General features: G+C 38.5%; 1 protein-coding gene across 1 annotated transcript; it reads left to right on the forward strand.

Moving 5' to 3' along the window:
* Window positions 1-2,737: 2,737 nt before the first annotated feature.
* On the forward strand, window positions 2,738-7,206 carry LOC139198087 (uncharacterized). Its single transcript, XM_070826346.1, has 7 exons — window positions 2,738-2,947; window positions 3,001-3,498; window positions 4,090-4,228; window positions 5,693-5,895; window positions 6,462-6,477; window positions 6,833-7,009; window positions 7,073-7,206. The coding sequence occupies exons 1-7, from the start codon at window positions 2,738-2,740 to the stop codon at window positions 7,204-7,206; spliced, it is 1,377 nt and encodes a 458-aa protein (XP_070682447.1).
* Window positions 7,207-14,452: the final 7,246 nt, after the last annotated feature.

Below are 14,452 nucleotides of genomic sequence, written 5' to 3' on the forward strand. Positions count from 1 at the left end.
AGAAGACCTAATCTTATCCTACAAAGATGGCGCCTAGGAGCCTTTCTAGAAGCCTAAAAATCTGCCTTGTATTTCTTTCTAGAAACTATCCTTTTGCCGTGAGTTTTCACCCATTTCCTTTGGGATTTTGGTTTCTAGAAGCCTTATCCTTTCACACTCTTTGTGCCGCACATTATCTCCCATTCCTTTTGGGTTTTTGACTTGTTTTCCTTATAGGATTGTATGTTATTATCCTATGCAGTTTAGGCCTTTAAAACCTTGTCCTTGGCTACCTAGGAGATGGGATTTTCAGCCTATAAATACAAGCCTATGCCGCACCCTTTCACTCACCATCCTCTACCATATTTTCACTACATCATTCACCCATAAATCCCTCATTGTGCCGTGAATTTGCAAGGAGAAGAAGGAAGAACTCTTGGAGCCGTGCATGCCATTCAAGACGTTGGATTGTTGGAGCGATTCTAGGTGTTTTCTATCTTTATGTCAATATTTAAATTTATTTATCTTTGTTTATTTGGGAACATGAGGAACTAATTTCTTTACAGTTAGAGGGGAATTCAAAGCCATGATCATATGTTTTATATAACTTGATTTCTTCCAATTATGATTTCATGAATCGTGAATGTGGTTTACTTATCTATTTGATTGATAACATGTTTGTGTATGTTGATTGAGGGTCGACACTTAGTTTGCATGCATGAATTTGATGCTAGAGTATAAGGGAATTTCACCTAATCGTTATTAACTTATATTCATAAGTAGTAAAAGTCGCTAGTCACGATTGTGTTAAGTAAATCCTAGGCAAAAGTAACATGCGTATCCCATAGTTATGAATGCCTCGTCAATGCTTATGATTTCCATTGAACTTAATGATCTTTGATATGTGTCTCTATCATGCGTATTCCATAGTTAGGGTCCTTGATAAGAATAATTTGGTTGTAATGCGTATTCCATTCAATTCAATGAATCTAGGGAAATCTGAGAATTAATTGGTGCAATCTAGTTAATTTGGGGCATTGCCATTCATGGTTTGTTGAAAGAGTAATTGGAAATCGAGTCGTATGCATATGTTTCATGTGTGGAGAAGGAACCTTCTAACTAGCCTTTCACCATCTTAATTTACCTAAAATCGTTTTTGTCAAGTTAGTTTACAAAGTTTTGTTTTGTTTTAAAATTCGTCCAAAATCAATCCCCCTTTACTTGGTTGAGTCATAGTAGTTAGAAATCACTTTAGTTTGTGTTTTTAAGTGTCTTAGGTCAAGTTAAAACCAATTTTCGTCCAAGTTTGTGTCTAGTGTTCAAAACTGCCCAGATTGTGGTTTTAAGGCAATTTTGAGTGTTTCTGGGCTGTTTTGAGTCTTTTGGTTTGTTTTGGTGTTTTAAAGTTTAGTTTTGCATTCTTTGAGTCTAGTTTAGTGTTTTAAACTTGTTTTTACGTATTTGAGTCAGTTTTCAAGTGATTTTGCAATCCCTCCTAATCCCCGGTTTAGAACGATCCCTACTTACATACTTTGCTACAATTGATAAAATGAGGGTTAATTTGTGTGTCAACATAAATTTCACATCAAATTTTGGTGCCGTTGCCGGGGATTAGCAAAGTTGCTAATCCCTTGGATTGTTTTATTTTAGTTTGTTCAATTAATTCCAGATTCTGATTTTGTTTTTGTTTCTTGTTTTAGGCACTAGTTTATAACTCGGAGTACTCATCCGGTTCGTGAACACATCTTGGACTTTGACGACGATTTTGAACGAGAGTTGAGACGAAAGAGGAAGAATCCAGAACCTAGTGAATCAAGTTCAAATTCGGAAGCCGAAGTTGAGATTGAGGAAGAGGAACCCACGGCACAAGTGGGTGAAGTTGATACAGTCATGGCACAAGACAATCGTACAATCAAGGAGCTCTCGGCTTCGGGATTGGACAATGCCGTACCTCTATGTATTCAATATCCGGCGGCTGCCCAAGGAAAGACTGAGGAATTCGAGTTAAAGTCAAGTTTGCTACACCATATTCCGAAGTACCATGGGTTGTCCATGGAGGATCCTAACAAGCACTTGAAAGAGTTCGAGGTGGTGTGTTCAAGCATGACTCCAATCAATGTCGACGGGAGTATATTGAAGATGAAGGCCTTTCCCTTTTCTCTCTTGGAAAAGGCGAAAGATTGGTTATATGAATTGGCTCCCGGAACAGTCACATCTTGGGAGAGCATGAAACGGGTCTTCTTGGAGAAGTTTTTTCCAACTTCTCGAGTCATCCTCCTACGAAAAAGGATAAGTGGAATTCAACAAGAAGAAGGTGAGTCTTTTCCTACATATTATGAACGTTTTAAATCTCTTGTCGCTTCTTGTCCACAGCATCAAATGAAGGAGGAGCTTCTTCTACAATACTTCTACGAGGGACTTCTACCAATCGAACGACAAATGCTAGATTCTTCGGCGGGAGGAGCTTTGGTGGACAAGACTCCCACGGTAGCAAAGACTTTGATTGCTAATCGAGCGTTGAACGCTCAACAATACGAAGGTGTTGGACAAAGAGGCACTCCACGGCAACACCAAGTGAATGAGGTAAGTGCCATAACCGAACTTCAAAATCAAATGGCTAACCTTACTACGTTGCTTTCTCAGGTTGTGGAAGGGCCAAAAGTTCAAAATGTAAGTGCGTGTGGCGTATGTTCCATGCAAGGACATCCTACGAACAAGTGCCCATAATTGATTGAGAACGGAGGGTGGGAGACCCTCAATGCCGTGGGCTTTGGACAGCAATACCAACAAAGGAATGATCCCTTTTCTAACACCTACAATCCCGGTTGGTGTGATCATTCGAATTTCAAATGGCGGGAACCCCAACAAGGCCAACAATAAAGCACATTTCGGCAACAACCCCCGGGTTTCTATCAAAAGCCATTTGCACCGAATCAAACTCAAATACAATCTGCCCCAACAAATTCAGGTACGTCCTTGGATAATGATACAATTCTTAAATTACTCAACACTTTGTCTCAGGGACAAGAGAATCAAACCAAAGCATTGCAAAGCCAAGATAAGAGGGTGGATCACTTGGAAAAACAAATTGGGCAAATTACGGAGTTTGTAGGACAGTTTCGAGACCAAGGAAGACTCCCTAGTTCAACCGTTGCAAATCCAAAGGGAGGATTCGAAACAGCCAAAGCAATTACATTAAGGAGTGGCAAACAAGTTGGAACCGAACCCCAAGCATCCAATTCAAGTCAAAAAGAGGATGAAAAGCTATCGTTTGAGGAAGAACCCCAAACCTCAACCACGGCAAGGATGGAACATCCTTTGCCGCAGCCATCTTGCACTTCCAACCTATATAATTCGGCCAAGGTAAGCTCAAAACCGAATTCTTCTAGTTCTATTCCATTAAACGTGCCTTTTCCTAGCAGGTTGCGGCATTCCAAGAAGGAGGAGACCGAGAAAGATATTTTGGAGACATTTCGGAAAGTGCAAGTCAATATACCTCTTCTTGACGCAATTAAGCAAGTACCTAGGTACGCCAAGTTTTTGAAGGAACTATGTACAACAAGAAGGAGAATTTCAAACAAAGAGGTTGTCTAGGTAAGTGAGAATGTTTCCGCTGTTTTGCAAAGAAAATTACCCCCTAAATGCAAAGATCCGGGGAGTTTTACAATTCCATGTGTTATAGGCAATACTAAATTTGAACATGCTATGTTAGATCTAGGAGCTTCAATTAATGTCATGCCATACTCGATTTATGCATCTATGAACTTAGGAGAGCTTAAAAACGATGGTGTTATAATTCAATTAGCCGATCATTCTAATGCATATCCGAAAGGAGTTTTGGAAGATGTGTTGGTGCAGGTGAATAACTTGATATTCCCAGCGGATTTCTACGTTTTAGAGATGGATGACTCACCAAATGTCACCCCATTGCCGATTTTACTTGGGAGGCCCTTCATGAAAACAGCACGCACCAAGATCGATGTGTTCAAAGGAATGTTAACAATGGAATTTGATGGGGAGATTATTAATTTCAACATTTCCGAAGCTATGAAATTTCCTAAAGATGATCATTCTTGCTTTTCTATTGATATATTGGATGAATTGGCGCAGGATTATCTTAATATGTTGGAAGACGATCCCCTTGAAACGACAATTGCACAAGGACTTGGCATGAAGCCCAATCTGGCCGTACCTAAGGAGGAGCATGCCGAGCTTGTAGCTGCCTTTGATTCATTGCCACAACATCGTGGTAAGCCTTCTAACCCAATTCCAATTCCCGTTTCCACTAATACGTTGTTACCTTCTGTGATTCAGGCCCCCGTTCTTGAGCTTAAACCATTGCCGGATCATTTAAAGTATGTATTCTTGGGAGATGAAGAGACGTTACCCGTCATTGTCTCTTCATCACTCACGGCATTAGAGGAGGAAAAGTTGGTTCGAGTGTTGAAAGAGCACAAAACAGCCATTGGATGGACATTGGCCGATATTAAGGGAATTAGCCCTACAACATGCATGCATCGCATATTTCTAGAGGAGGGGGCTAAACCAACTCGAGAGGCTCAACGCCGACTCAACCCTCCGATGATGGAAGTTGTGAAAAAGGAAATTATAAAGCTTCTCGATTGTGGAGTGATTTATCCAATTTCGGATAGCCGTTGGGTCTCACCGGTTCAAGTTGTCCCAAAGAAGTCCGGTGTCACTGTGGTGAAGAATGCCGAGGATGAGCTTGTACCAACCCGTATTCAAACAGGTTGGAGAGTGTGCATTGACTATAGGAAGCTCAACAACACCACAAGGAAGGACCACTTTCCACTACCATTCATCGATCAAATGCTAGAAAGGTTAGCCGGTCATTCTTTTTATTGTTTTCTTGACGGTTATTCGGGATACAATCAAATTGTCATAGCTCCGGACGATCAAGAAAAGACCACCTTCACGTGCCCATTTGGTACTTTTGCTTACCGGCGCATGCCATTCGGATTATGCAATGCACCGGCCACGTTCCAAAGATGCATGGTAAGTATCTTTTCCAATTTTATTGAGAAGATTATTGAGGTATTCATGGATGATTTTAGTGTCTTTGGCGATTCGTTTGATGGTTGCTTGGAAAATCTCACATTAATCTTAAAACGATGCGTGGAAACGAACCTTGTTTTAAATTGGGAAAAGTGTCACTTTATGGTAAAACAAGGCATCGTTTTAGGGCATATCGTTTCTGAAAGGGGAATTGAGGTTGATAAATCGAAAATAGATCTTGTACGCTACTTACCCTCTCCAACTTCGGTTAGAGAGGTTCGTTCTTTTCTGGGCCATGCAGGATTTTATAGGCGATTCATCAAGGATTTTTCAAAGATTTCCACACCCCTATGCCGACTTCTCCAAAAGGATGTGTCCTTCGAATTCAACGAGGAGTGTGAAAAGGCGTTCAATCACCTCAAGGAGATGCTAACTTCGGCCCCCATTATTCGGCCACCAGATTGGAGCATTCCCTTCGAGCTTATGTGCGATGCGTCCGATTATGCTCTAGGCGCTGTTTTGGGACAAAGGAAGGACAAACAGCCACACGTCATATATTATGCCTCTCGGACCTTGAACAATGCTCAATTGAACTATTCCACAACGGAAAAAGAACTTCTTGCTGTTGTTTTTGCTTTAGATAAGTTTCGTTCTTATTTACTTGGTACTAAAGTAATAATTTACACTGATCATGCAGCGTTGAAGTACTTGCTCACGAAGAAGGAGCCTAAACCAAGGCTTATTCGATGGATGCTTCTCCTCCAAGAATTCGATATCGAAATCCGAGACAAGAAAGGAAGTGAGAACGTTGTGGCTGATCACTTGAGCCGTTTGGTGCATGAAGAAGACGTCGTTCCTATTCCAGAGACATTCCCGGATGAACAATTGATGTCCATTGAGGTTAGTATGCCATGGTATGCGGATTTAGTTAATTATTTAGCATCTAAAGTCATTCCAAGTGAGTTCAATAAAAACCAACATGATAAACTTAAGTATGATACACGAAATTATGTGTGGGATGACCCTTATTTATGGAAATATTGCTCTGATCAAATCATTCGTAGGTGTGTGCATGATTCTGAAATACAGTCTATTTTAAACTTTTGTCACACTTATGCATGTGGAGGTCACTTTGGCACTCAAAGGACTGCACGAAAAGTACTTGAATGTGGTTTTTATTGGCCTACTATTTTTAAGGATGCTAGAATTTTTTGCATAGCATGTGACCGTTGTCAACGAACTGGAAATATAGGACCAAAGGACCAAATGCCGCAAAATCCCATATTTAATGTTGAAATTTTTTATGTTTGGGGCATAGATTTCATGGGTCATTTTCCTTCATCTCATGGTTTTGTTTATATTCTACTTGCGGTTGATTATGTTTCAAAATGGGTGGAAGCAAGAGCCACCCGTACTAATGATTCTAAAGTGGTTGCAGATTTTGTTAAGACTAACATTTTTGCAAGGTTTGGAATGCCGCGGGTACTTATAAGTGATGGGGGCTCCCATTTCTGCAACTGCACCATTGAAGCGCTACTCAAGAAATATGGTGTCACGCATAAGGTGGCAACACCTTATCATCCTCAAACAAGTGGGCAAGCGGAGGTGTCAAATAGAGAAATCAAGCAGATTTTGGAGAAGACCGTAGGGCCAAACCGGAAAGATTGGAGCTTGCGCTTTAATGATGCATTATGGGCGTATCGTACGGCCTACAAAACACCAATAGGAATGTCCCCATTTCGGCTAATTTATGGGAAACCGTGCCATCTTCCGGTTGAATTAGAACATAAAGCACATTGGGCCATCAAAACCTTTAATATGGACATTGATGCCGCAGGCCTTCATAGGAAACTTCAATTGAACGAGCTTGAGGAAGTTAGGAATGAAGCTTACGAGAACTCTCGTATTTACAAGGAGAAAACGAAGGCATTCCATGACAGGATGATTCGGAGCAAAACGTTCTCTATCGGGCAGAAAGTGCTACTTTTCAATTCTCACCTTCGGTTATTTCCAGGTAAGTTGCGTTCTAAGTGGATTGGACCTTTTATTGTGACTAATGTTTTTCCGCATGGTGCAGTTCAAATTCAAAGTCTGAAGACGCAACAAGAATTCAAAGTCAATGGACATCGTTTGAAGCCATATTTCACAACTTTTGAGGAGAAGATCGTGGAGGAAGTAGCTCTCCAACCCGTGGGCCCTATTCAAGCTTGATTGGAGGCATCGTCCGGCTAGAAGACGTTAAAGCAAGCGCTTCTTGGGAGGCAACCCATGCAAATAAAGAGGACCTAGGAAGCTCCGGCGTCATAATCAGATTTGCGTTTCTAAACCCTACTCTTTATTGCTTTTACTTTGCCATATTTGTCATGTTTGTTAGTTGTGTTATTTGCTTGTTTTTGTGTGAGTCTATGTTTGAAACATTGAAGACAATGTTTGGTTTAAGTGTGGGGGGGGTAAACAAAGTGTTTTTATGTCAAAATTCGTAGGATTTTACCACCTAACATTTCAAAGGTTGTTTTTCATTGTTTTTAAGTGTTTTTAGAATGTTTTGATGTGTTTTTATGTGGCTTTACCAGAAAATCCGAAAATTCAAGAAAAAAAATAGAAAAAGTTTTGAAAAAACCCAAAAAGAGTCGTTTTAAAGTTGTTTTTGTGTTTGTGTCTTAGAGTACCTTCCAACACAATGATGAGGATTTGGTTTTTAATTGCATGACCGTTAAAGAAATTTACAAACATGGATGGAAGTTTGATATGCTCTTTTGTTTATGCTTGGTCATCGTTGTTGTTTACGAATTCACATGTAATCACAAAGAAGAAAAATCAGTTTTTGTAACATGCTTGAAGGAAGTAACTCAAACTAACGCTACAACCCTGTGAGACTTGAGCCTTAACATTCTTTGGAGAGTTAATAATCTGTGAAATTATTGTTTTCTAAAGTCGTTGCATGATCTCATCATTCTTTGCTTGGTTGCTACTTAGAAGGCGTTTCATCATTATAGGTCCAAATATTAGAACTCATACCCATTTCATTCAAAGCTTAAAAGTGAGTGCATAACATATAACAAGATGAAGTTGTTTAGTAGTTCCCACCAGAGCCAAAAAGCCTTCAACCCATGCATTTGTAGGATTAGCCCCTTTGAGCCTTATTTAGCCTATTTTGTTGTTAGCCACATTATCCTTACCTAGCCTAGATTAGGACTATCCATACCCTTGTTCTTAAAAGATAATAAAGCATGACTTAGAGGGAATTCCTTTTGATTAATGTTGTGCATAAAACTAAGTGTGGGGGAGGGGAAAGTTTGTGTGCCAAAAGAAGTAAGGAGGGCACGGGTTAGAAAAAGAAAAAAAAAAGAAAGAAAATTCGTAGAAAAAGAAAGAAAAAAAGAAAAAAGTGTGAAAAGTATGAAAAGGAGTTGAAAGAGCATAAAATGAGCTCTAAGTTGTTGGTTGTTGAAGAAAGGGTCCAAAAAGCTTGAATTTAGCCCTAAGTGTTGCATGAGTCTTCCCCTTGTGTTTAAAAATTGATTTTTGCATGCAAAAGTGAATTCTAAGTATCAATTTCATTGCTTTGCTTATTATTCTTTAAGAATGTTTGTTTATCCTTCCCTTTCTTTGTTAGCCAATACCTTAGCCCCATTACAACCCTTTGCTTCTATCTTGATTGTTATGTGTTTCAATATGTGGAGTTTGGAAGTGGTATGAGCATATGATATCTCTGGTTCTCGCATCTAAGTAGTAGCATTCCATTCATGAGATCATATACATACATTCATAATTCCAGAAAATGCTTTTATTGTCATAACATATGTGAGCATTAGTTTTCATATTTACATCAATCTTCTCACATATAACTAGTGTAGGGTGTGTAGTCAGAAAATCTGAGTGAAAATTGAGTGCATCTCTAGTGAGGAATTGAGGGATTCTCTAAGGCATGTTACTACATTCGAAACATTGTTTTAATTGGTTAAATGTGAGCTAGTAAGTGATGACTATGATTAAGTATGTGCTCAAGAGTGGGGATGGCTAAAATCTATGTAGGTGGTGATCTTTGGCGTGTCATGTACCATTTGAAATCCCTGAGGCGATTGTTGGAAGGTTTAGGTTATGTTTTGTTTCATTATTTTGCTCGAGGACTAGCAAAAGCTAAGTGTGGGGGAATTTGATAGGAGCATATTTATGCGCCTTAGTTAGTTAGTTCTTATGCATTTATGTTGTGTTTTCTTAGTTAAGTTAGTCTTTTAAGCTATTTTCATGTGTTTTCAGGTTTTAAGGACAAAGTAAGCAAAAGGATGCAATTTGGAGCATTTTGGAGCAAAATTGGGCTAGAATGAAGTTCATGCACATGAAGCACAAAGGATGGACGAATTTGAAGGATTGTTGAAGCTAGGAATGTGTTTTAAAGTTGAAGAATTGAAGATACAAAGTTTCCTAGTTGAAGTAGGAAAGGGCTTAAAGTGAAGGATTCCTAATCAATGTAGGAGTCCTAATTGATGATGGATTCCTAGACGAATGAAGTTTCCTACTCAAGCAAGTATTCCTACATGAAGAAGAAGAGTTAAAGTCAAAGAATCAGCTCAAGAGAAGGATCTTATCCAAAACATTATCCATAACCTTATCTTAGCTTATCTTATCCAAACAAACCTTATCCTATCCTATCTTATCCTAATCCTAAAATATCCACATTTCAGCCACTTAGGAGGGTTTCTAACTAGATAAGGATGCTTAAAATAAAATTTCTAGAAGACCTAATCTTATCCTACAAAGATGGCGCCTAGGAGCCTTTCTAGAAGCCTAAAAATCTGCCTTGTATTTCTTTCTAGAAACTATCCTTTTGCCGTGAGTTTTCACCCATTTCCTTTGGGATTTTGGTTTCTAGAAGCCTTATCCTTTCACACTCTTTGTGCCGCACATTATCTCCCATTCCTTTTGGGTTTTTGACTTGTTTTCCTTATAGGATTGTATGTTATTATCCTATGCAGTTTAGGCCTTTAAAACCTTGTCCTTGGCTACCTAGGAGATGGGATTTTCAGCCTATAAATACAAGCCTATGCCGCACCCTTTCACTCACCATCCTCTACCATATTTTCACTACATCATTCACCCATAAATCCCTCATTGTGCCGTGAATTTGCAAGGAGAAGAAGGAAGAACTCTTGGAGCCGTGCATGCCATTCAAGACGTTGGATTGTTGGAGCGATTCTAGGTGTTTTCTATCTTTATGTCAATATTTAAATTTATTTATCTTTGTTTATTTGCGAACATGAGGAACTAATTTCTTTATAGTTAGAGGGGAATTCAAAGCCATGGTCATATGTTTTATATAACTTGATTTCTTCCAATTATGATTTCATGAATCGTGAATGTGGTTTACTTATCTATTTGATTGATAACATGTTTGTGTATGTTGATTGAGGGTCGACACTTAGTTTGCATGCATGAATTTGATGCTAGAGTATAAGGGAATTTCACCTAATCGTTATTAACTTATATTCATAAGTAGTAAAAGTCGCTAGTCACGATTGTGTTAAGTAAATCCTAGGCAAGAGTAACATGCGTATCCCATAGTTATGAATGCCTCGTCAATGCTTATGATTTCCATTGAACTTAATGATCTTTGATATGTGTCTCTATCATGCGTATTCCATAGTTAGGGTCCTTGATAAGAATAATTTGGTTGTAATGCGTATTCCATTCAATTCAATGAATCTAGGGAAATCTGAGAATTAATTGGTGCAATCTAGTTAATTTGGGGCATTGTCATTCATGGTTTGTTGAAAGAGTAATTGGAAATCGAGTCGTATGCATATGTTTCATGTGTGGAGAATGAACCTTCTAACTAGCCTTTAACCATCTTAATTTACCTAAAATCGTTTTTGTCAAGTTAGTTTACAAAGTTTTGTTTTGTTTTAAAATTCGTCCAAAATCAATCCCCCTTTACTTGGTTGAGTCATAGTAGTTAGAAATCACTTTAGTTTGTGTTTTTAAGTGTCTTAGGTCAAGTTAAAACCAATTTTCGTCCAAGTTTGTGTCTAGTGTTCAAAACTGCCCAGATTGTGGTTTTAAGGCAATTTTGAGTGTTTCTGGGCTGTTTTGAGTCTTTTGGTTTGTTTTGGTGTTTTAAAGTTTAGTTTTGCATTCTTTGAGTCTAGTTTAGTGTTTTAAACTTGTTTTTACGTATTTGAGTCAGTTTTCAAGTGATTTTGCAATCCCTCATAATCCCCGGTTTAGAACGATCCCTACTTACATACTTTGCTACAATTGATAAAAAGAGGGTTAATTTGTGTGTCAACATAAATTTCACATCATGTAGTGGGTGGATGTAATGGGTGTAGTGGATGAGTGTTTGGTAATGAGTGGATGTAATGGATGTAGTGGTAGGTGAATGTGTTGGGTGAAATGAGTGGATGTAGTGGTAGGTGAATGGATGTGTTGGGTGAAATGAGTGTGCTAAAATGGTTATTTATAGGGAGAGGATGATGCACAAACTTCAAATTTCGTCCATTCCATGCCCAAAAATGCTCCAAAATGCTCCAAAATGCACTTCTTTGCCACATTAACCCTTTGGACCTACAAACACACAAAAATAGCTTAAAATACTAAAATAACTATGAACTAACAACATAAATGCCAAGAAACAAGCTAACTAAGTCGCATAAATATGCTCCTATCAGCAGGTACTGTGAATATACTCAACAAGTGCTCTCAATCATGTCTCACATGTGTTGTAGTGAGGGTGAGTCTTGGAACAATTCGAAGATTTCGCAACTAAGGTCATATCGTGGACCTCCAAGGTAATGCGATATCACTAACGGTAAAGACATAACCATTTGGAAACGTGCCTTGTGCAGGTTGGATAAGTAACATACATCAACATAACAAATAAGCCAACCTTCATTTCGAAGATCAGGGGGGTCAAATCCGCTCGGGATACATAGGGATAAGCCTAAATTCGTATTACCTTTAGTGTAACAGAAAAACGTCTTTAATACCAATTCAGTGGCCGCATATAGACATAGTGCTGCATCTTTATGAATAGATTAACAATGAATGAGATGTCATGTCTAACATAATGAGTTAAGTACAATAAAGCTTAATGTCGAACTCAAATATGAAACTTCGGATTCCATAACCTCTTCAAGGTCTCATTTGCATATAATATATGGAAGATCATAGGTATACTAAAAGGTAACACCTTTAGGGTTTAGTTCGACTAGTCGACCAAAATGCCTTTAGAACAATGCTTGAACTCAAGTCAAGGCATAAATAAGGTTTCCTAAGATCATTTATCCCAAATTTCATATTTAGGTGCGATGTAGTTTTCTCAAGCTTTTCAGAGTCTTAGTGAGGTTCATGTCACAAATATAAATTGCAACTCTAGCAATTTTGCATATGACTTCTTACTTTTATAAGCAAAGGCATAATTTCATATCTTTGACTGATCCAATAATCACTTAGATAGGTATAACACATCCGCTCTGATTGCTTCAATCTGTAAAGTGAACGCCTAAAACGAGTTAAGAATGTGCTCTGTGGTCTAGAACTATTTGGACCTGTCTATGTAATTCTTCAAGAACTTACATATAAATCTCAGTATCAGTATCCCTATGGACAAGCACTAACCACATTCATAGTGCTACAATTAATCATAGGGCGTTTGAGAGAAACCTTGCGCCTTAAGGCGTGCATTACATCACATTAATTCATTCATCTTATTATGCTTCTTGTCCTTCTAGTAACATAACATAGTTACCTTGGGTGGTGTAGGGACGACATATCCAAACACACTTTGGTAGGGAATTAAACCTCGATTGTAATTTCAATTGTCCAATCAATTCATGTTGTTACTAATCAACGGAAGGTTCGACATCGTAGCTTTTCATTTATTTCGATAGCTACTATATAAATGGAAACATCATTGATGATAATCTCATTCTAATTCCTTATCTCATCCAAACTAGTATACTGGACCAAGAACTTCAAGTCTCGTCGTGAAATGAAAATGATTTAGACATCCATCAAATATAGATTCGTTTTGTGCCTTATCCTTCTACTTCTAGGAAAGTGAATCCTATGAACTAAGTGATATGTCGCTCTTCAGGCCAAAGACAGATTGATTGGCTAGTAGCCGATGTATCAGACCATCCAATAGAGGCGGCCAACCCGTCTTTTAAGGGCGGCATACCCTTGGGTAATGTTAACTCGACGTCCGTTAAGTACATATATTCTTGCAGGCATGTTTGCAGCTGGTACATGATCTCATCACTTTAGCTAGATTAGAGGAATGTGTCTGGAGCAACATTCTAAAAGTTAGAATTCATCGCACTTGTTTATATCCCTTTTGCGATATAGGGATTGAGATGAGACATAGTTGGCAACATCCATGCAAATTCGCACCGTTCTTCAGAAATGTTGACATTCTTATATCCCCCTAACGATGGGAAAACTGTCTGATTGAAGTGACAATCTGCAAAATGAGCGATAAAGAAATCGTATGCAAGGGCTCTAAAAAGATCGTGAGAGGAGAATCATAATAGACAAAGATTCAATGCTTTCTTTAAAGACCCATATTGGTGCTTTGTGGCGGTGCAACTTGGCACACAAAATGGACGCCTAGAGCGTGTAGGTAAGAAGTGCCAGGTTTGTACCAGTAACAAAAATGGGTGGCAATGGGCCTTAAGGCAAACCAATCATAGCTGCATACAAGATTGCATAGCCTTAGGCAGAAACGGAAAACTTGGTGTGTTTATTAAAGTTAGGGCGATCAATATAATTGGGCTTTATGATCACTCTGCGATGCTGTTTTGGGGTGAACTTAGAAAATTTGATGTTCAATTACAAACTTAAAAGACATACAATACTTATCGAAGCATGTTTGATATAAACTCTTAGGCATCATCTATTCTTCCAGACTTTGTGGGATAATTAAAGTGGTGAACCTTAGGTTAAAATCGGCCATGAGGTTATCAACAATGTGCGTGGACAACATATGACCAGTTTGTCGATTCATTAATCAAAACCATAAATATTTACAAGGTCTGTATTTTGGTTGGATTATTCCGTAATTATTCTCTTGAACACACTGTGAAAAGAAGGTCATTTTGTATCTTTACAAATATTGATATAAAAATTCAAGTTCCCTAACGAGCAGGCTTGGTAAAGTGTGCTTGTAGGCACAAGATTCTTATTCCAGGTAAGGAGATGCGTCATTTAATACATGGCAACATTGTTCGACCAAAGTGTCCCAAATGGTCGTCCCAAATCAAGTACACTACTCGAATCACTTGGCTCCTTGCCGGCCATATATGGAACGTCCCAGTTGAGAGGCAAGCCCATTGGCCTTAAAATATAGCTTTAGGCTTCGTATTTGGAGGTGGTGTAAAGATATTCCACCCTATTTCCTTGAGTGGTTTATTCATGATCATTTTCATATCGAATATCTTTTAAATGTGTCAAGTAGAGT

Source organism: Malus domestica, chromosome 08 (assembly GCF_042453785.1).
Source record: "Malus domestica chromosome 08, GDT2T_hap1".
In the NCBI taxonomy this organism is placed as follows: Eukaryota; Viridiplantae; Streptophyta; class Magnoliopsida; order Rosales; family Rosaceae; genus Malus; species Malus domestica.